A 20,594-nucleotide genomic window follows, 5' to 3' on the forward strand; every position below is an offset into this window, starting at 1 on the left:
GAGGTAACATGTGCATGCTTACTGGTGTCGAAAAGAAGCATAAAATTGGAGAATTCAACGTTCATACCGTTAGGCTGTGAGCTACACGTGGAATATGAGGCGCTGTTCCTCCAGTTTGCATGTAACCTTCCTCAGGCAATGGAGGAGGCCCAGGGAAGAAAGATCCCCATGGGAATGGGAAGGGGAGTTCAACTAGTTAGCAACCAGGAGATATTAGATGAAGCTTGATTTTCCCCCCTGGCTGGGATGTCAGGAATCAGTCTCCGAATATGTGGTCACTACTCAGGACATTCTTATGTGTATGCTAGGAAGTATGTAGGAAGGAACTGCAGATGCTGGTTTATACTGAAGATAGACACAAAATGCTGGAGTAACTCAGCGGGTCAGGCAGCATCTCTGGAGAAAAAGAATAGGTGATGTTTCGGGTCAGGACAGGAGACTGAGGAAGGGTTCCGACCCAAAATGTCACCTGTTCTTTTTTTCCAGAGATTCTGCCCGTCCCGCTGAGTAACTCCAGCACTTTCTGTCTATAGTCTGCTGTGTAGTCTGTGTTGCACTCGTGACTGGAGATGAACACCTAGACATGAGCATGTGGTGGCTGCTGCATTGCAAACACCATTTTGAGTATAGGAGCAGGGAGGTTCTACTGCAGTTGTACAGGGTCTTGGTGAGACCACACCTGGAGTATTGCGTACAGTTTTGGTCTCCAAATCTGAGGAAGGACATTATAGCCATAGAGGGAGTGCAGAGAAGGTTCACCAGACTGATTCCTGGGATGTCAGGACTTTCATATGAAGAAAGACTGGATAGACTTGGCTTATACTCGCTAGAATTTAGGAGATTGAGAGGGGATCTTATAGAAACATACAAAATTCTTATGGGGTTGGACAGGCTAGATGCAGGAAGATTGTTCCCAATGTTGGGGAAGTCCAGGACAAGGGGTCGCAGCTTAAGGATAAGGGGGAAATCCTTTAGGACCGAGATGAGAAGAAACTTTTTCACACAGAGAGTGGTGAATCTCTGGAACTCTCTGCCACAGAGGGTAGTCGAGGCCAGTTCATTGGCTATATTTAAGAGGGAGTTAGATGTGGCCCTTGTGGCTAAAGGGATCAGGGGGTATGGAGAGAAGGCAGGTACGGGATACTGAGTTGGATGATCAGCCATGATCATATTGAATGGCGGTGCAGGCTCGAAGGGCCGAATGGCCTACTCCTGCACCTATTTTCTATGTATCTATGTATCTATGTCCCGTGAATAATATGTTGAAGTCAGCTTTACCTTACTGTTTGTGCTGTCTCTTGTTAACATGTACTTTGAGAAGTTATCTGCTGCATTTTCTAGGTCTGACGGATCTGGGTATAGCACCTCCACTGTCTCTTCCTTTCCTTCGCCGGGGCCGATCCTCCGAACAACCTTTCGAACGACCTGCAGAAAGCGGCGAAACATGATCACTTTCACTTTATTTACAACCGTACACTTTCACCACAGAGACAAGCGTGGTGAATCTGTGGCAGTCATCGCCACAGTCAGGAGAATACTTCGATCAGTACGGTTATATCAAGGGTAATGGGAAGATGGCAGGGGAGTGGGGTTGAGGGGGAGAGATAGATCAGCCGTGATTGAATGGCGGAGTAGACTTGATGGGCCGAATGGCCTAATTTTTCTCCTATCACTTATCAAGCCAAGTCAATGGATATTTTAAGGCGGAGATCGACAGATTCTTTGGGTTGTGGGAAGAAGGCAGGAGAATGCGGTTGAGATTGAAAGATCGATCAGCCATGATTGAATGGCAGAGTAGACCTGATGGACCGAATGGTCTAAGAACTTATGAACTGTTATTTCAGGGGGAACAGAGCTTGTCAACATCTGGCAGCACCAGGGCCAAGCTATCCAGATGTGATGTATTGGGGGAGAAATTAGTTTAAGATGTTAACATGACATGGAGGTATCTCATCTACTACATCTTCAGCTTGTTGTGGTTGGTGGTAAATCGACTGAGCCCTTTAACAAATGGTGATCACCAATCTAGCGTTGAGATTTGACTTGCTTACTGGTTTCCCCTTTCTGCATGTAATTTTATCAACGTTGAGGAGTTCTTAAGGGGTTGCACAGGCTAGATGCAGGAAGATTGTTCCCGATGTTGGGGAAGTCCAGAACAAGGGGGTCACAGTTTAAGGATAAGGGGGAAATCTTTTAGGACCGAGATGAGGAAAACATTTTTCACACAGAGAGTGGTGAATCTCTGGAATTCTCTGCCACAGAAGGTAGTTGAGGCCAGTTCATTGGCTATATTTAAGAGGGAGTTAGATGTGGCCCTTGTGGCTAAAGGGATCAGGGATGGAGAGAAGGCAGGTACAGGATACCGAGTTGGATAATCAGCCATGATCATATTGAATGGCGGTGCAGGCTCGAAGGGCCGAATGGCCTACTCCTGCACCTATTTTCTATGTTTCTATGTTGAGGTACAAGAGAGACTGGAATTGCTGTAGCCTGGAGCAAAAATAAACAAACCACTGGAGGGGCTCAGCAGGTCAGGCTACATCTCCGCAGTGTATAGAAACAAAGAACTGCAGATGCTGGTTTATACCGAAGATGGGACAAAGTGCTGGAGTAACTCTGCGGGTCAGGCAGCATCTCTGGAGAAAAAGGGTAAGTGATTTTTGCTGTCGTGACCCTTCTTCAGACGTCTGAAGAAGGGTCCTGACCTGAAACGTCAGCCATCTTTTTTCTCCAGAGATGCTGCCTGACCCGCAGAGTTACTCCAGCACTTTGTGTCCATCTCTCCTGCTGAGTTGGTTTGACCGGTCAGTATAGATCGAAGTATGTAGTATGCAGATTCAAGTCCCCACTGGTGTACCGCCGTTATAATTGCTTCTCATTTCCCAACTAACTTTACAACCAATATTACAGTGATCAGTAATGGCCCACCACAGCAGTTGACGTCACAACCCTGAGCTGAGACTGTTGTGTAGTGGTTGCCTGGTCACCCAAGGAGAGGAGGCTTCCAGCCAACTCCACTGGCATCATTTCAAAGTTAAGATGAAGGGTAGAGGTCACCATGCAGTGACACCATTCTTAACGAGAAGATGTTATTTGCACCACTAAATATTTCTACTGGGCAGAGTTGCTCCAGTTTCCTCCCACATCCCAAAGGTTTCAGGGTTTGTGTGGGTTTGTAGGTTAATGGGCCCCTGTACATTGCCGCTAGTGGGTAGCATGGTGGCGCAGCGGTAGAGTTGCTGCCTTACAGCGCCAGAGACCCGGGTTCGATCCTGACTACGGGTGCTGTCTGTACGGAGTTTGTACATTCTCCCTGTAACCTGCATGGGTTTTCTCCGGGTGCTCCGGTTTCCTCCCACACTCAAAAGACATACAAGGTTTGATTTAAAAAAAAAAGAAAATAATTCTCCTTAGTATGTAGAATAGTGCTAGCTTACAGTGTGGTCGCGGGTCAGCGTGGACTCGGTGGGCTGAAGGGCCTGTTTCCGTGCTGTATCTCGAAAGTTTAAAGTCTAATATGTGTCGGACAAGGGTTCCCAACCTGGTGTAAATTTCGCCTACCCAGGGGGTAAATTTGTTGATTCTGGATCTGTACAGATTATTTCTCATTGACTGACTGTGTTTGGTTCTGGTATACTGGTACCTGTTCATCGTTAGTTGTTCATAAATAAGTGAAATAACATTGTTACGTGCTATTAAAGTTGCCAAGGGTAAATGGGATGAAAAAGGTTGGGAAGCCCTGGTGCAGGGAGCGGTAAGCCCAGGACTTACCTGGACTTATCTTGTCTGCACATCTGGACGCCCGCAGCAGCGGCTGCGGAGGGTTGTGGTCCCGACCAGGGGGGGAAATGGAGGAGGACTGGCCAAATTATTGTGCCTTCCACCGCAGCGATGTATGCTGTGGTAGATGTTTATGTAAAATGTTTATTGTGTATTGGGTGTTTTTTTTAATTGTTTACGCTGCTGGCAAATTCATTTCACTGCACTGTATGTGCAAGTGACGAATAAAACTTGACTTGACTTGGATGAGGAAATGGGATAATAGAGAACCAGTGTGAATGGGTGATCAATGGTTGGCGTGGACACGGTGAGCCGAGTGGCCTGTTTCCATGCTGTGTCCCAAGGAATGAAAGAATTGCTGTGCTATCCTTGGGTTGTGCCATTAACCGGTAGGGTGCTTGGTTTTTCTTGGTGTCCCCCCCATTCACTACATTGCTGGGATACACGCGAGAATACTCAATCTCATTACTTTCTTCGTGACGATGTTGCCATCTTCGTCGACAAACTGCTCTTCCGTCACCGACTCGCCTGGAATGTTCTTTGCTTCTTCACCCTGCCCGTGAGAAAATGAGAAGAATGAGTGAGCTTCGATTCCAAACCCCGGGCAACACAGGCAACAACCTGGAGCGGGTTAAAGGACAAGATGAGCTGAGGGACACCACTCACCTACAAGCATTCATGACTCAGACAGCTCTGTGGGGGAGGACCACCATCCAGGGACCTTCTGCTGCTGCACATGGGGGGGGGGGGGGGGGGGGCAGAGTCTGATGGAAACGCCCCTCAAACAAGGGTAGGGTTATCAACAAGGGAAGGCACCTTGGTCAGCATGGACGTATTGGGCCGAAGGGCCTGTTTCGACAATGTATAAAATAAGCGATATCAACCCACATGAGTGGCAAGGGTCGACACAAAATGCTGGAGTAACTCAGCAGGACAGGCGGCATGTCCGGAGAGAAGGAATGGGTGACGTTTCGGGTCGAGACCCTTCTTCTTCAGTCACCCATTCCTTCTCTGCAGAGATGCTGCCTGTCCCGCTGAGTTACTCCAGCAGTTTGTGTCCATCTTGGTTTAAACCAGCATCTGCAGTTCCTTCATTCACATGAGTGGCAAGGGCGCTTGGTATAAGGGTAGTTTTGCGAACATATAATGCTAATGAATATACGTATAGCGGCTGAGAAAGTCAGAAGAGTCTTTGCACTTTACTTGTTTCGTGTGTATTTTTTATTATTCTGAATAAAGTTTATTTTTTGGGGGTAAAAATACATTTACTGGGTCGCTGGCATGCTGCGGGCATTGAGGGCACGATGCCTGGGGTATTGGCAAAGGGGAGTCAGCACTTAGTACATTCCAAGCACTTTCATCATCATCATCATCAATGTTGATAACATCAACGGGCACGGTGGCTTACTATGCCATGTACGACAGTGATCGCAACTTCTACTGAAGTGTGGATGGCCGTTGGCTCGCTAGGAGCTCATTCATCTGCCTTTGACAGGTCTTGTTTTTGGTCCTGCTGGGGGTCCACAGCCTTCTTGTAAACCTGCATCTACAGTTCTTATGTCTCCATCTTAACTCCATGTTGTATTGCACATCGGAAAACCATCACATATACACCATGATCTACACACCTTCTATGGTTAACACTGGAGGCGATGTGACATTTTAACACACAGATTTTTCACACAGAGAGTGGTGAATCTGTGGAATTCTCCGCCACAGAAAGTAGTTGAGGCCAGTTCGTTGGCTATATTTAAGAGGGAGTTAGATGTGGCCCTTGTGGCTAAAGGGATCAGGGGGTATGGAGAGAAGAAGGCATGTTCAGAATACTGAATTGGATGATCAGCCATGATCATAATGAATGGCGGTGCAGGCTCGAAGGGCCGAATGGCCTCCTCCTACACCTATTTTCTATGTTTCTATGTTACTATGACATGATCACCACCATTATATTGAAACACTTACCTGCCTGATTGCTAAATTCAGTGTCCGGATTCAACAATTTAATTAATATTGCAATGTTCTATCTACCTTCAACTAGTTCACCAATTCCAAAAGTGGTAGTGCAGTTAGAAGAAACCAAATATACATCACTATTTACTAATTGCTTGTTAAATTTAGTAATACAGGTCTCCACATTGGAGTTTTATGTTGGCACTGGGAACCATTCCTATTTGGTTTCCTTTGATATCTGATCCAAGGGAAGCCACAAATTCCAAAGCATTTTTACTCACGGAAAGCCGTGAGGTTAATCGTGAAATGAAGGAGCTGAATATTGAGGGGGTCGATTAAAATGGACAGCCAATGCTATCCCAACCATTAAATATGATCAGCCGAGGGCCATGTCTTGGGATTTGTATCTTTCTGGAAACCCCATTCACAGAATGTTGTTGGTTAGTAAACACACAAGCTCCGAATGCTGTCTGCACACTCCAAACACTGGCCACAAGATCTCTCTTGGCCCCATGCACCGAGGTCCAAGCGCAATGTGCGCAAAAGAATGACAATCAGTAAACGACACAAAGTGCTGGAGTAACAAAGTTGGTCAGGCTGCATCTCTGGAGAACATGGATAAGCAACGTTTCAGGTTAGGATCCTTCAGACTCAGAGTCTGATGCAAGGTCCCGACCTAAATTGTCAGTCAGATGAATAGACCTAATCCATAAACGTCAGTCTGACGAAGGCTCCTGACCTGATACGTCACCTCTCTATGTTCTCCATAGATGTGGCCTGACCCGCTGAGTTACTCCAGCATTTGTGTCCTTATTTTGTAAACCAGCATCTGCAGTTCCTCGTGTGTGCCAGTTCCAGTACAGGCTTGTTACAAATCTCACAAGAAGTCCAGACTTCAGATGGACACAAAGTGCTGGAGTTACTCAGCGGGTCAGGCAGCATCTCTGGAGAAAATGGATGGGTGACGTTTCAGGTCGGGACCCTTCTTCACACCGAAGAACATTTCAGCCTGAAGAAGGGTCCTGATTCATCTTCTCCAGAGATGCTCCCTGATCTACTGAGTTACTCCAGCACCATGTATCTATTTTTGGTATAAACCAGCATCAGCAGGCCAATGTTTCGACAGGTCTAGGCTTCAATCCAGCTCACTGCCGGCACGGCGATTCACATGAAACATCACCTCTGACGTCACATTCGAAGTACCGAGCAGTGCGCCCTCTCACTGTTAGCGGCTGGCCTGAGCTCACCCACTACACACACAGTAGGTCAGTTTTAGCCGCCCCTCTCATCCACATGCACCACCACCAGCCACCATCTCCTCACACCATGCCGTCTTTAGCCATGCCGATCCACCACTGTCCTTTAGTCAGAGGGTGTGGTGAATCTGTGGAATTCATTGACACTGATGCTGTGGTGGCCAAGTCAATGGATATGTTTCAGGCAGGGATAGACAGATTCTTGATTAGTACGGGTGTCAGGGGTTATGGGGAGAAGGCAGGAGAATCGGGTTGAGAGGGTAAGATGGATCACCCATGATAGAATGGTGGACTTGATGGGCTGAACGGCCTAATTCTGCCCCAGGAACTTATGAACTGTCTACATTGTGCTAACCCTAACGCCCGAGCACATTTTTGTACGTTTTCACTTTCAGTTCATGCCATGCATCACGTCTGCTTCATAAAGTTTAGTTTAGTTTAGAGATACAGCGCGGAAACAGGCCCTTCGGCCCACCGAGTCCGCGCCGACCAGCGATCCCCGCACACTAACACTATCCTACACACACTAGGGACAATTGTACATTGACACCAAGCCAATTAAACTACAAACCAGTACGTCTTTGGAGTGCGGGGGGAAATGGAAGGGCTCGGAGAAAACCCACGCAGGTTCATGGGGAGACCGTACAGACAAGCACCCGTGGTCAGGATTGAACCCGCGCCTGTAATGCAGCAGCTCTACCGCTGCGTCACCGTGTAGCGAAAGATGGGGTTACAGTGGCACGCCATGGCACACACCAGCACGCACAATAGACAATAGACAATAGGTGCAGGAGTAGGCCATTCGGCCCTTCATGCCAGCACCGCCATTCAATGTGATCATGGCTGATCATCCACAATCTGTACCTCATTCCTGCCTGCTCCCCATATCCCCTGACTCCACTATCTTTAAGGGCCCTGTCTAGCTCTCTCTTGAAAGCATCCAGAGAACCTGCCTCCACCGCCCTCTGAAGCAGAGAATTCCACAGACTCACCACTCTCTGTGAGAAAAAGTGTTTCCTCGTCTCCATTCCAAATGGCTGACCCCTTATTCTTAAACTGTGTGTGTGGCCCCTGGTTCTGGACTCCCCCAACATCGGGAACATGTTTCCTGCCACTAACGTGTCCAAGCCCTTACATGCACATACCCATACGCATGCACACACGCATTAAACCGGCATGCGACGGCACTGATCAGCCGAACTCAGCCAGAATGGCCGCAACCTCTGCAATCCAGCCCGCTACCTTAACGATGAGCCTCCGGCGTATGATCCTGGTGGTGACAATCTCCTCGTCGTCGGAGCTGGCCTCGCTCTCGCCGAGCTCCTTGTCCAGCTCCTGGTGGATGTATTTCAGCACAAATTGCACGGTGTTGGACACAATTTGAAAGACATTCTGACAGCTGACGAGGAAGAAGCCAAGCAGCACCAGGCTGATGAGGAACTCACTGAGCAATGTAATCATCCTCCTGCTTCATGGCCACTGAAACCAGAGCAGCGACCGCTTCGAGAGCAGAGGGTAATTTTAGGTGCCTGCTCTCAGCTTTACCCTCAGTCGCTAAATCCCCGTCAGCGCGCATGGGAAATGTTCCCGGGACATTTGATGCCTGCCAGCAACTGGTGCACAGCTTTCAGTCCCAGCTCTGTGCTGGTTCCAACACACTGATGCAGTCGTACAGAAAGCCCATCAACGCCTCTACCTCCTCACAAGCTCGAGGAGATTCGGTACGTCGACCTATACTTGCTTGACCTTTTACGGGTGTACAGCAGAGAGCCCATTGACTGGTTGGCATTGCGGCCTCCTTTCGGCAACTCGAGCCCCCAGGAACAAAGAAGGTTGCAAAAAGCGGTGGACACTGCCCGGTTCATCATGGGTAACTGATCCCTCCCCCCCATCGAAGGGATCTACAGGAGTCGCTGCCTTAAAACGGCAGCCAACATCATCAGAGACCCACACCATCCTGGCCACACACTCGTTTCACCCCTGCCTTCGGGAAGAAGGTACAGGAGCCTGAAAACTGTAACGTCCAGGTTCAGGAACAGCTACTTCCCCACAGCCATCAGGCTATTAAACACGACAACCTCCAACTAAGCTACAAACGACATAAACTTGGGGCATTGTGTTTGGCTTTGCATCACACGCGCGCGCGCACACACGCACGCACACACACGCACACACGCACACATGCACACACGCACGCACACACACGCACACACACAAACACACACACAAACACACATGTGTGTGTGTTTACTCAGATATATATATACACACACACATATTATATATAGACATACACACATATTATCTAAGGTAGACAAAAATGCTGGAGAAACTCAGCGGGTGAGGCAGCATCTATGGAGTGAAGAAATAGGTGACGTTTCGGGTCGACCTATAGATGCTGCCTCCATAGATGCTGCCTCACCTGCTGAGTCTCTTCAGCATTTTTGTCTACCTTCGATTTTTCCAACATCTGCAGTTCTTTCTGAAACATGATATTATCTATATTTACTGAACATTTTTGGTGTTTATTATGGAGTTTTCAGAGTTTTCTGTGTTTAAATATCTGTTGTACTGCGGCAAATAAGAATCTCACGGTTCGATTTCATTTCGGGCCATTTGACAATAATGAAACACTCTTGGCCCTGGAGACAGTATTCCAGCCCTCTCCCCTCGAATACAACCAGTCTGCAGAAGGGAACTGACCCGAAATATCACTCCACAGATGCCGCCTGAGTTACTCCAGCACTCTAGCATTTTACTCAGGGTGCGTCCAAATTAAATAATCGATCTATAATGGATGGGATTTATATAGCGCCTTTCTAGAATACTCAAGGCGCTTTACATCGCATTATTCATACACTCCTCAGTCACACTCGGTGGTGGTGAGCTACTTCTGTAGCCACAGCTGCCCTGGGGCAGACTGACGGAAGCGTGGCTGCCAATCTGCGCCTACGGCCCCTCCGACCACCACCAATCACTCACACATAGTCACACACAGTCACACATAGGCAAAGGTGGGTGAAGTGTCTTGCCCAAGGACACAACGACAGTATGCACTCCAAGCGGGATTCGAACCGGCTACCTTCCGGTCGCCAGCCGAACACTTAGCCCATTGCGTCATCTGTCGATCTATGTTAGAATGAGCGCAATGCTAGTCTGGAAACTTGCAAAAAGTTAACACTTCATGTGCAGCCCACATCAGGGTGGGGGAGGGGGGGGGGGGGGGAGTAGACCCTCATCTGATGCAAACCCTATTTATCTCTTGTGGACACCCATCGACACAAGGATTTCCATTCGAAGCACAAATTTCTTTCTAACTCTGGTCAGAGATTGAAGTTGACAGCAGAGAAAGCAGGACATTCATCCCACTATGAAAGATGTCAGGCAGATAAATTGCCGTTTGCATTATTTGCTATTTTCAGCACCCCTTAATCTCCATGTGCTCAACCAGTCCTCTTGTTACCGCACGGCAATCTGTTGTTACAATGGAAAGTTGCTCCCATTGCATAAACAGTTGCTGAACGCACATTCACACGCACACACAACTTCAAGTCTCCAGCTCCACCTCTATTCAATGGACTTTAGTGCCTTTAGTTTAGGGATACAGCACGGAAACAGGCCCTTCGGCCCACCGAGTCCGTGCCGACCAATGAACACTATCCTACACTAGGGACTATTTAACATTTATAGCAACCCAACTAACCTACAAACCTGTACGCCTTTGTAGTGTGGGGGGGGAAACCGAAGATCTCGGAGAAAGCCCATGCAGGTCACAGGGAGAACGTACAAACTCCATATGGACAAGCACCCATAGTCAGGTTGGAACCCGGGTCTCTGGCAGCAACTGCCTTACTGTGCCACTGTACCGCCTTGCACACCTGTATCTGGTATCCATCCATCCATCCATAACCTGCAAGCTCTTGCCCCCATCCCTCTGTAAGGCAGTAGCTCTACCACTATGCCACTGTGCCACTCTGACTTTGGTGCCTTAAGGGCCTGTCCCACTTGTGTGTCATTTGCATGTCATTTACGCGACATCATTACGCGGGCGTCGTGACGCGCATGTAATGCACGCATGGTGCACATTACGCGTGCATGGAGCGCATTACGCGCGCATGATGCCTGGTGACGTAGACAGTGATGGGTGGTCGCGCGCGGCGCCCAAGGATTTTGGGATGTACTAAATCTTCGCACGCCATCTGCATGACGCGCAAATGACGCCCAAGTGAGACAGGCCCTTTATTGTCTTCACACAGCCGGAGGCCAGGAATTACCAACTGAGTAAAAAGCAATCACAGTACTCCAAGGCAATGCCTTCAACCATTGAGTTTGAGTTCAGTTTAGTTTATTGTCACATGTACCGAGGTGCAGTGAAAATCTTTTATGGCGCGCTAACCAGTCAGCAGAAAGACAATACGCGATTGCAATCAGGCCATCCAAAGTGTACAGATACATGATTAAGGGGATAATGTGAATATCATTCAGTGCAAGAAAGCCCAGTAAAGTCTGATCAAAGATAATTATCAGGCAACTGAACCATCGTACCACAAGTACTATCTACCTCATTGGCGACCCTCAGGCTACCTTTGATTAGACTTTGCTGGCTTTATCTTGCATTTATCAGTATAGACATGTTTGAAGAGGAAATGGATATTGGCACAGTAAGGCAGCAACTCGACCGCTGCCAAACTGCATTGCACGGAAAGGGTAGGATGACTGACTGCCGGTGTATATAGTTCTCAAAAGTGACAGGAGCAGAATTAGGCCTTTCGGCTGATCAAGTCTACTCTGCCATTCAATCATGGATGATCTATCTCTCCCACCAAACCCCTTTCTCCTGCCTTCTGCCCATAACCTCTGACACCCGTACTAATTAAGAATCCGTCTATCTCTGCCTTAAATGTATCCACTGACTGAACCTCCAGTCTTCTGTGTCAGAGAATTCCTTGTTGATGTCTTGTTGGTGAATTTGGTGAACCACCTGGTTGGTGGGAAAGCTGCTAAAGACTTTACCTGTTTAAGAAGGAACTGCAGATGCTGGAAAATCGAAGGTAGACAAAAGTGCTGGAGAAACTCAGCGGGTGCAGCAGCATCTATGGAGCGAAGGAAATAGGCAACTTTTCCTCTTCAGAGACCCTTCAGAAACCCTTCTTCAGACTGATGTAGGGTGGGGGGGGGGGGGGGGGGGGAGGAAATTTCTTCCCCCGCACAATTAAAGCATGGAATAATCTCCACCCTACTATAATTACCCAACCAGATGCAACTAAATTTAAAGTAGCTCTTTCTTCCCAATAACCCTTTCTGGCTTAAGTCCTCCCTTCACCACCTCCAGTTTAAATTCCATTTGGAATATTTTGGAGGACCAAGAAACCAAGAACCAAGAGAAAGGAAGAGGAGGAGCCCGAGGGCTGAGGGAGAGCTGAGAAGGGGAGGAGACAGCAAGGGCTACCGGAAATTGGAGAAGTCAATGTTTATGCCGCTAGGGTGCAGACTGCCCAAGCGGAATATAACATATTCCGCTTGGGCAGTTTGCACCCTAACGACTTTACCTGTTCGGTTTGCTACACCACTACACTTCAGATTGAGTTAAATGCCTGCAAAATGCTTTTGGACATCCTGAGAATGTCCTCAACACTGGTGACAAAAGATTTTAAGCTAGGATCTGTCTCAGGAATCACGAACGGCGGATTCACGACTGCCAGTGACGTCTGTCTGTAGGCAAATGCTCCAGTGCCTTTATTCCTGATGTGACCACTTACAGATGGGGAAATATCAAGTGTTTATATGTCATAAACACTACTGTATCGCTCAGTGGATTTCCACAAGCCTAAAAATAGGCCCATTAATCTCACTGAAGAAATCAGTGCAGACACAGCACTCGAGTTAGGTGCCAACAGGGTTGCCAACTTTCTCGCTCCCAAATAAGGGACAAAAGGTCAAAATTAGGGACAAATTCCCGACCCACCAGGCAAGAAGTACATGAGTTCGAAAAATCACACCTCCAGATTCAGTTGTTTCAGGAAGAACTGCAGATGCTGGAAAAATCGACAGTAGACAAAAATGCTGGAGAAACTCAGCGGGTGAGGCAGCATCTATGGAGCGAAGGAATAGGTGACGTTTTGGGTCGAGACCCTTGAAGGGTCTCGACCCGAAACGTCACCTATTCCTTCGCTCCATAGATGTTGCCTCACCCGTTGAGTTTCTCCAGCATTTTTGTCTACCTCCAGATTCAGGGACAATTTTTCCCAGCTTTTAGCAGAACTGAAACATCCTCCCACCAGCTAGAGAATGGTCCTGACCTCCCATCTACCTCATTGGAGACCTTTGAGCTATCTTTAATGGGACATTACTGTTCTTGATCCTCCACAGAACGTTATACCCTTTATCCTGTATCTGTACGCTATGGATTATTTAATTGTAATCATGAATAGTCTTTTTCACCGACTGGATAGTACGCGACAAAAAGCTTTTCACTGTACCTTGGTACATGTGTCAATCATAAATTAACTTGCCGCCTATTGCCGCACCCCTGCCCTCATCTCCCTCCAATTGCCAATTGCCCTCTATTCCTTCAACCTTGAATGGTCTCAGCCGGAAATATAATCTGTCCATTTCCTCTGACACATGCTGGCCGTTTAATTCCTCCAGCACTTTGTGGTTTTCCTCATTTAAACATGGGACTCTGTGTTGTCATTCCACAGGAGTGCCACTCTGTCAGACACAGTATGTCTTTTCAATGAGACGTGAAACAAAGGCTTCTCTGCCCTCTTGGAAGAAGTAAATATTCCGAGGCACTCTCGTAGAACAGCAGGAAACATCTCACAACATGCAAGCCGTATTTACTCCTTAATCGACATCACTTGCAGATTATCTGCTCATTAACACATCGTTGTTTATTGGATTTGCTGTGGACAACTTGGCGTCATTATAAAGTTGAGTTTAGTTTAGAGATACAGCGCGGAAACAGGCCCTTCGGCCCGCCGAGTCCGTGCTGACCAGCGATCCCCGCACATTAATAATAATAATAATGGATGGGATTTATATAGCGCCTTTCTAATACTCAAGGCGCTTTACATCGCATTAGTCATTCACTCCTCAGTCACACTCGGTGGTGGTAAGCTACTTCTGTAGCCACAGCTGCCCTGGGGCAGACTGACAGAAGCCTGGCTGCCAATCTGCGCCTATGGCCCCTCCGACCACCACCAATCACTCACACACATTCACACGCATTAACACTATCCTACACACACCCGGGACAATTTGCGATTTTACCAAGCCAATTAACCTACAAATCTGTACCTCTTTGGAGTGTGGGAGGAAACCCGAGCACCCGGAGAAAACCCACGCAGGTCACGGGGAGAACATGCCAAACTCCGTACAGACAAGCAGGATTGAACCCGGGTCTTTGGGATTGCATGGCAGTAACTCTACCTTTGCGCCTCTGTGCCGCCCAAAAAAGCAGCTCCTTGATCTTGTGGAGCTTTGGAATGCAACATAAAACTAAAGGGCCTGTCCCACTTACGCAATTTTTTCGGCAACTTGCCAGCACCCGTCATAGTCGCAGCAGGTCGCCGAAAATGAATTGATTGAATTGAATACCTTTATTGTCATTCAGACCTTACGGTCTGAACGAAATTTCGTGCCTGCAGTCATACATACAATCATACAATAATAAACAACAATAAACACAAATTAACACCACCACAGTGAGTCCTCCAAGCACCTCCTCACTGTGGTGGAGGCAAAAATCTTAGGGTTACTGTCTCTTCCCTCCTCTTCTCCCTCTGCACTGAGGCGATTCCCCACCGGGCGATGGCACAACAGTCCCGCGGCTCACCGAACCCCGCAACGGGCCGGCTCAAACACCGCGGCCCGGGGGTGGTCGAAGCTGCCACCCTCCAGTCCAGCGTACGCAGCCGCTGGCCCGCGGCTGAACCCCGGACTCAGGTCACCGCCGCCAGAACGCCGTCCCAGCCACCGGAGCACCGTTCCAGCCCCGAGCCGGATCGCCCTCACGTGAGTACCGTTCTCCCTCGGGCTGGGCCACTCCGACGGGAGTGCCGTTCCACCCTCGGGCTGGGCCACTCCGACGGGAGTGCCGTTCCTCCCTCGGGCTGGGCCACTCCGACGGGAGTGCCGCTCCTCCCTCGGGCTGGGCCACTCCGACGGGAGTGCCACAGCCCCTCACGGGAAAGTCTCTCAGCCCCTCGCCAGGCCGCTCTCACGAGAGCGCAGTTCCAGCCCCGGGCTGGGCCGCCCTCACGGGAGCTCAGGGCGAGTCCTGTCAGCTGCCTCCAGAGTCCCGAGGTCGCCAGCTCCGCCATTAGGCCTCAGTGTAGACGGAGGCAGAGAAGGGGGATACGACAAAAAGGTCGTATTCCCCCGAAGGGAGAGACAGCAAGCCCCGTTTCACCCCCCCCCCCCCACCCCCCACACATAAACACGACCTAAAAAACAAAAACGTAACTAGACAAAACGAAAAAATACAACACAAAAAAGTAAAAGACAAACGGACTGCAGGAGAGCCGCAGCCGTTCCCGGCGCCGCCACTTCCGGAATGTTCAACATGTTGAAAATCCAGCGGCGACCAGAAAAAGGTACGACTCTTTGGGCGACTACTCACGACCATACAGGCGTCACTCACGGGGTGATCGCTGGTCGGCGCGGACCCGGCGAGCCAAAGGTCCCCTCTGTAAAGTCTGAAGTACGTCAGCCAACAGATATATCTGGAAGCAGCATGTGACACTGTAGCCAGGAGGGTCAGGAGGATGAGCCTGGAACAGCTCACGTTCCGTCTGTCTCTTTGCCCTTCACACTAGCTTTGTGCAGGCAACTCCTGATTTGGCCTGGTGCACTTTCCCTGGCCTTCACTCAATCTATTCATGTCTCAGACTGACTGACACCAGCTTTACCGTTAAAATAAAACAACTTTGATGCTCAGCAAACGCTGGACTAGTTTAGTTTAGTTTGGTTTAGAGATACAGCGTGGAAACAGGCCCCTCAGCCGGCCGACCACTAACACTATCCTACACACATTAGGGAGAATTTACATTCATACCAAGCCAATTAACCTACAAACCTTTATGTCTTTGGAGTGTAGGAGGAAACAGAAGATCTCAGAGAGAATCCACGCAGGTCACGGGGAGAACGTACAAACTCCGTACAGACAGCACTGGTAGTCAGGATTAAACCCGGGTCTCTATCGCTGTGAGGCAGCAACTCTACCGCTGCACCACCGTGCCACCCCTTTACAGCCACCCATATCAGGGTGGTGGAGAATGGGGTTGAGAGAGAAAGATAGATCAGCCATGATTGAATGGTGGAGTAGACTTGATGGGCTAATTCTGCTCCTAGAACCTACGAACGTATGAACAGGAACACAAACGAGTGTATGGGTGATTGTTGGTCGGCACGGGCTCAGTGGGCCGAAGGGCCTTGTTCCGCGCTGTATCGCTGAACACAACTGGGGACCCATTGAGTGGGTGGAGCTTGGTACGCATCACGTGGTGAGCCGGAAGCACAATAAAAAACTTTTCGGAATAGTCGGAAAGTGGATGATAGGAGTTTTACTATGTATAGAGTTTCTCCAATTCTCCCTGTTCAGTTTTGGAAAAGTTAATCCGATGGTCAAACACTAAGTGAAGGAGATCTCACAAAGATAGACACAATATAAGAATAAGGGGTAAGCCATTTAGAACGGAGACGAGAACGCACTTTTTCACACAGAGAGTTGTGAGTCTGTGGAATTGTCAGAGTAGAGCTGGAGGCTGGTTATATATGGCTCTTAAAGATAGGGGAGTCAGGGGATATGGGGAGAAGGCAGGAACGGGGTACTGATTGGGGATGATCAGCCGTGATCACATTGAATGGCGGTACTGGCTCGAAGGGCCCAATGGACTACTCCCGCACCTATTGTCTCAAATGCTGGAGTAACTCAGCGGGACAGGTAGCAACTCCTGCAAGAAGGAATGGGTGACGTTTCGGGTCGAGACCCTTCTTCAGACAGAGTCAGCGGAGAGGGAATCGAGAGATTTGGATAAGGTACAAAGATGAGCCCAACTATGAGGGGTCCAACAATGAACCATCGTACATTTCCCAGATCATCGTCTGCTTTGATCTGACCCTTTCACACCTTCCATGTTCTTTGTACCCTTCCATATGCTTCCGACCCGAAATGATACCTATTCCTTTTCTCCGGGGACGCTGCCCGACCCGCTGAGTTACTCCAGCTTTTTGGGTCTGTCCTCAGTGTAAACCGGCATCTACACATAAAAGACCTCCTCACCTCCTCGCTCGAGTCCACCACCTCCTCCTCCACGGTTATCCAGCTGCTTCGTGGATCAACGTGGCGGTGAAGTGCCGAGCCGCCAGTGGCGGAACAAAGAGGGCCCTCCAAATCCTTCAGATGGCGGTAGGGGAGAGGCTGCTGCTGCCCCCTGCTGTCCAGCGACTGTACCAGCCGCTCCTCGGTCTGTAGGCTACGGGGACTCTGCTTGGCGATGTTGGACAAGCTCTCGGCGGGCCACTGTTTCAGCACCTCGGCCCACGCTTCCTTCTGTGACGCAATGAAGCCTGGCTTCCATGGCTCAGCCTTCAGGGCCATCACCGAGGCCCCCTCAACCCCAGGGATCCTTCCTCTCTCCTCGTGGACCGTCAGGTAGGACACAATGTAAGGTGGTGCTTGGGACCTGTCAGAAAAACAACATTGGGTACAAAATTAGCTTCTCTGCGGAGGTAAACAGACGGGGCATCTTGTACATGGATAGACACAAAAAGTTGGAGTAACTCAGCGGGACAGGCAGCATCTCCAGTGAGACGTTTCCGGTCGACAGTTGGGTGACGGTTTCTTCAGGCTGAAGAAGGGCCTCGACCTGAAACGTCACCCATTCCTTCCCTCCAGAGATGCTGCCTGTCCCGCTGAGTTACCCCAGCTCTTTGTGTCTGTTATCCCGCTTTCTCATTCACTCCCTATACACTCACAGAGGTCAATTTACCCCAAAACCCAAATGTCGTGAGGATGTGGGAGGAAGATGGAGCATCTGGAGGAATGTGACAGGGAGAACGTGAAAACTCCACATAGACAGTAGCCGTGGTCAGGATTGAACCAGGTCTCTGGCATTGTGTGGTGGCAACTCTACCAGCTGCGTCACTCTATTCCCCAAATGAATCTTACATATTACATTATTAATCTTCTCAACTTCAAACAAACTTCTCAACTCCACAGAGTAGAGGTCCAATTTGTTTAATGTACTTTAGTTTCGCAAAACAGTGTGGAAACAGGCCCTTCGGCCCACTGAGTCCACATCGACCAACAATCACCAGTACACTAGTTCTATCCTACACACAAGGGACAATTTACAGAGGCCCAATTAACTAAAAACATACACGTCTTTGGTATGTGGGAGAAAACCGGAGCATGCGGAAAAAACCTAATAGGGTCACTGGGAGAATGTACAAACTCCACACAGACAGCGCCCATTGTCAGAATCGAACCCGGATCGCTGGCGTTGTAAGGCAGCAACTCTACGTAGGCCAATAAGATCACCCTCTCATAGCAAGTCAATATTTTCACATGGGCTTTGAAGTGAAGTTCCTCATCATGACTTCTCCAAGTTCTAATGACCCTAAGTGATGGAGTCATAGATTGATACAGTGTGGAGACAGGCTCTTCAGCCCAACTTGCCAACACCGGCCCACATGACCCGGCTACACATGTCCCACCTGCCCGCGTTTGGAACATATCCCTCCAAACCTGTCCTATCCATGGACCTGTCTAGCTCTTTCTTAAATGGTGGGATAGTCCCGGTCGCAACTATCCCCTCTAGCAGCTCGTTCCATACGCCCACCACCCTTTGTGTGAATAAGTTACCCCTCAGATTCCAAAGTAAGGAGTCCATTTACCTTTCCGCATTCAGGTCAGGCTGCTGGACGTCTGAAGTGGCTCGCCTCAAGGTGGGTGACCCTGCCCATTTCTGCTGCCCTGAAATTACAGAAATGCCATTCTCTGTATTCACCTCCTCTGCCATCTTGGTTGGAGTCTCTCCTTCTGTCATCTCTGAGCCTTTGCCCTCTGACCTCTGACCTCCGACACTGTCGAGCATATCTACCAACCCATTGATGGCGTCTGAATCCTCCTCATTGAGGTTCAAGGAACTCAGTCCCTCGGCCTGGAATGACTCGTCGGCCCTGCTGTAGTCCAGCGAGGAGTCTTCCGCGACCACCAGGGGCGGCTTGCCGCCCGACGACCACACATTGACGTCAGATATCTCCAGAAGGGAGTCGTTGTCAGCACGTGCATGGGGGTTTAAGTCCAGGCTGGTGACGTCATTCCAGAACTGGTCAGCTTGAAGCGGAGATGGCATCGTGTATTGAAGCGAGGCGGGAGATAGCATCTCATCCTGCACTGTAGTGAAACCTGCACAAGCACACAGAGCACACCTGCAGAAGCCATACCTGCAATAACTGAGTCAACTAGCAGAGAGGGGAGGGGGTTGGGGAGGGGTGGGGTGGGGGGGGGGGGGGGGGAGGGGGGGGGGGGGGGAGATGGACCGCAAAGCCCTCCAGTACTGTTCGGCCATATTTATTCCATCAGGGCAGTTGCAAAATTTAATCAGTTCTGGAACTATCTTTGGGCAACAAGTTGGCCGTTGGTTTCTGATTTCTAACCAAAGTAGAATAAATACAAAATGTGTACGAAGGAACTGCAGATGCTGAGCTTTCACTAAAGGGGGACTCAAAATGCTGGAGTATCTCAGCGGGACAGGCAGCATCTCTGGAGAGAAGGAATGGGTGACTCTTCTGGTCGAGACCCTTCTTCAGAGAACTCAGACCTGTATCGTCAACCATTCCTTCTCTCCAGAGATGCTGCCTGTCCCGCTGAGCTACTCCAGCATTTTGTGTCTGTCTTCAGTAGGAAATACAAATTATTGGAGACACAAAGAACTGCAGATGCTGGAAACTGGAGTAAAACATAAACTGAGCAGATACCGGCTGGTTTTTCCAATGACGTGTTGTCGTTCTGCTGGTAGACAAAAATGCTGGAGAAACTCAACGGGTGCAGCAGCATCTATGGAGCGAAGGAAATAGGCAACGTTTCGGGCTGAAACCCCTATTGTCGTTCTGCTGGCTGGTTAGCACGCAAGAAAAGCTTTTCACTGTACATTGGTGTACGTGACAATAAACCAAACTGAACTGAGACTGAAACTTTAATTTGTCCAAAACTAAATCCCTTCAATTATTCTACTTGTACACCCAGCCGCATAAATAACCTGAGGCATACGGTTAATTGGATTTGATGCTCATCACTTTTGTAAATCCACATTTATCTACTTCACTAAATAGAGGCAAATTTCTTCCCGTAAAGCTCACAGTCTGAAGAAGGGTCTCAACCTGAAACGTCACCTATTCATTCGCTCCATAGATGCTGCCTCACCCGCTGAGTTCCTTGAGCAGTTTTGTCATTTTGACGACTCTCAGTCCGAAGAAAGGTCTCGACCCTATTGGAACATATCCCTCCAAACTTATCCTATCCATGGACCTGTCTAGCTGTTTCTTAAATGGTGGGATAGTCCTGGCCTCAACTATCTCGTCTATATGTAACTATCTTTA

At 49.0% G+C, this 20,594-nt stretch overlaps 1 protein-coding gene across 7 annotated transcripts in view; it reads right to left on the bottom strand.

The window, feature by feature from the left end:
* The window catches only part of ank1 (ankyrin 1), a 208,595-nt gene that overhangs the window by 6,875 nt on the left and 181,126 nt on the right, over positions 1-20,594 (bottom strand). For 6 of the 7 annotated variants that reach the window (XM_033014019.1, XM_033014023.1, XM_033014021.1 and 3 more), the window contains 5 exons: positions 18,888-19,401; positions 17,272-17,674; positions 8,229-8,321; positions 4,250-4,333; positions 1,279-1,425 (listed from right to left, as the gene is read on the bottom strand). In XM_033014019.1, coding sequence (XP_032869910.1) covers positions 1,279-1,425; positions 4,250-4,333; positions 8,229-8,321; positions 17,272-17,674; positions 18,888-19,401 — 1,241 coding nt within the window. The remainder of the gene's footprint in view (positions 1-1,278; positions 1,426-4,249; positions 4,334-8,228; positions 8,322-17,271; positions 17,675-18,887; positions 19,402-20,594) is intronic. The other variant, XM_033014024.1, reaches the window with a different exon arrangement.

The sequence above is a fragment of the Amblyraja radiata genome, chromosome 39 (assembly GCF_010909765.2).
Source record: "Amblyraja radiata isolate CabotCenter1 chromosome 39, sAmbRad1.1.pri, whole genome shotgun sequence".
Classification (NCBI taxonomy): domain Eukaryota; kingdom Metazoa; phylum Chordata; class Chondrichthyes; order Rajiformes; family Rajidae; genus Amblyraja; species Amblyraja radiata.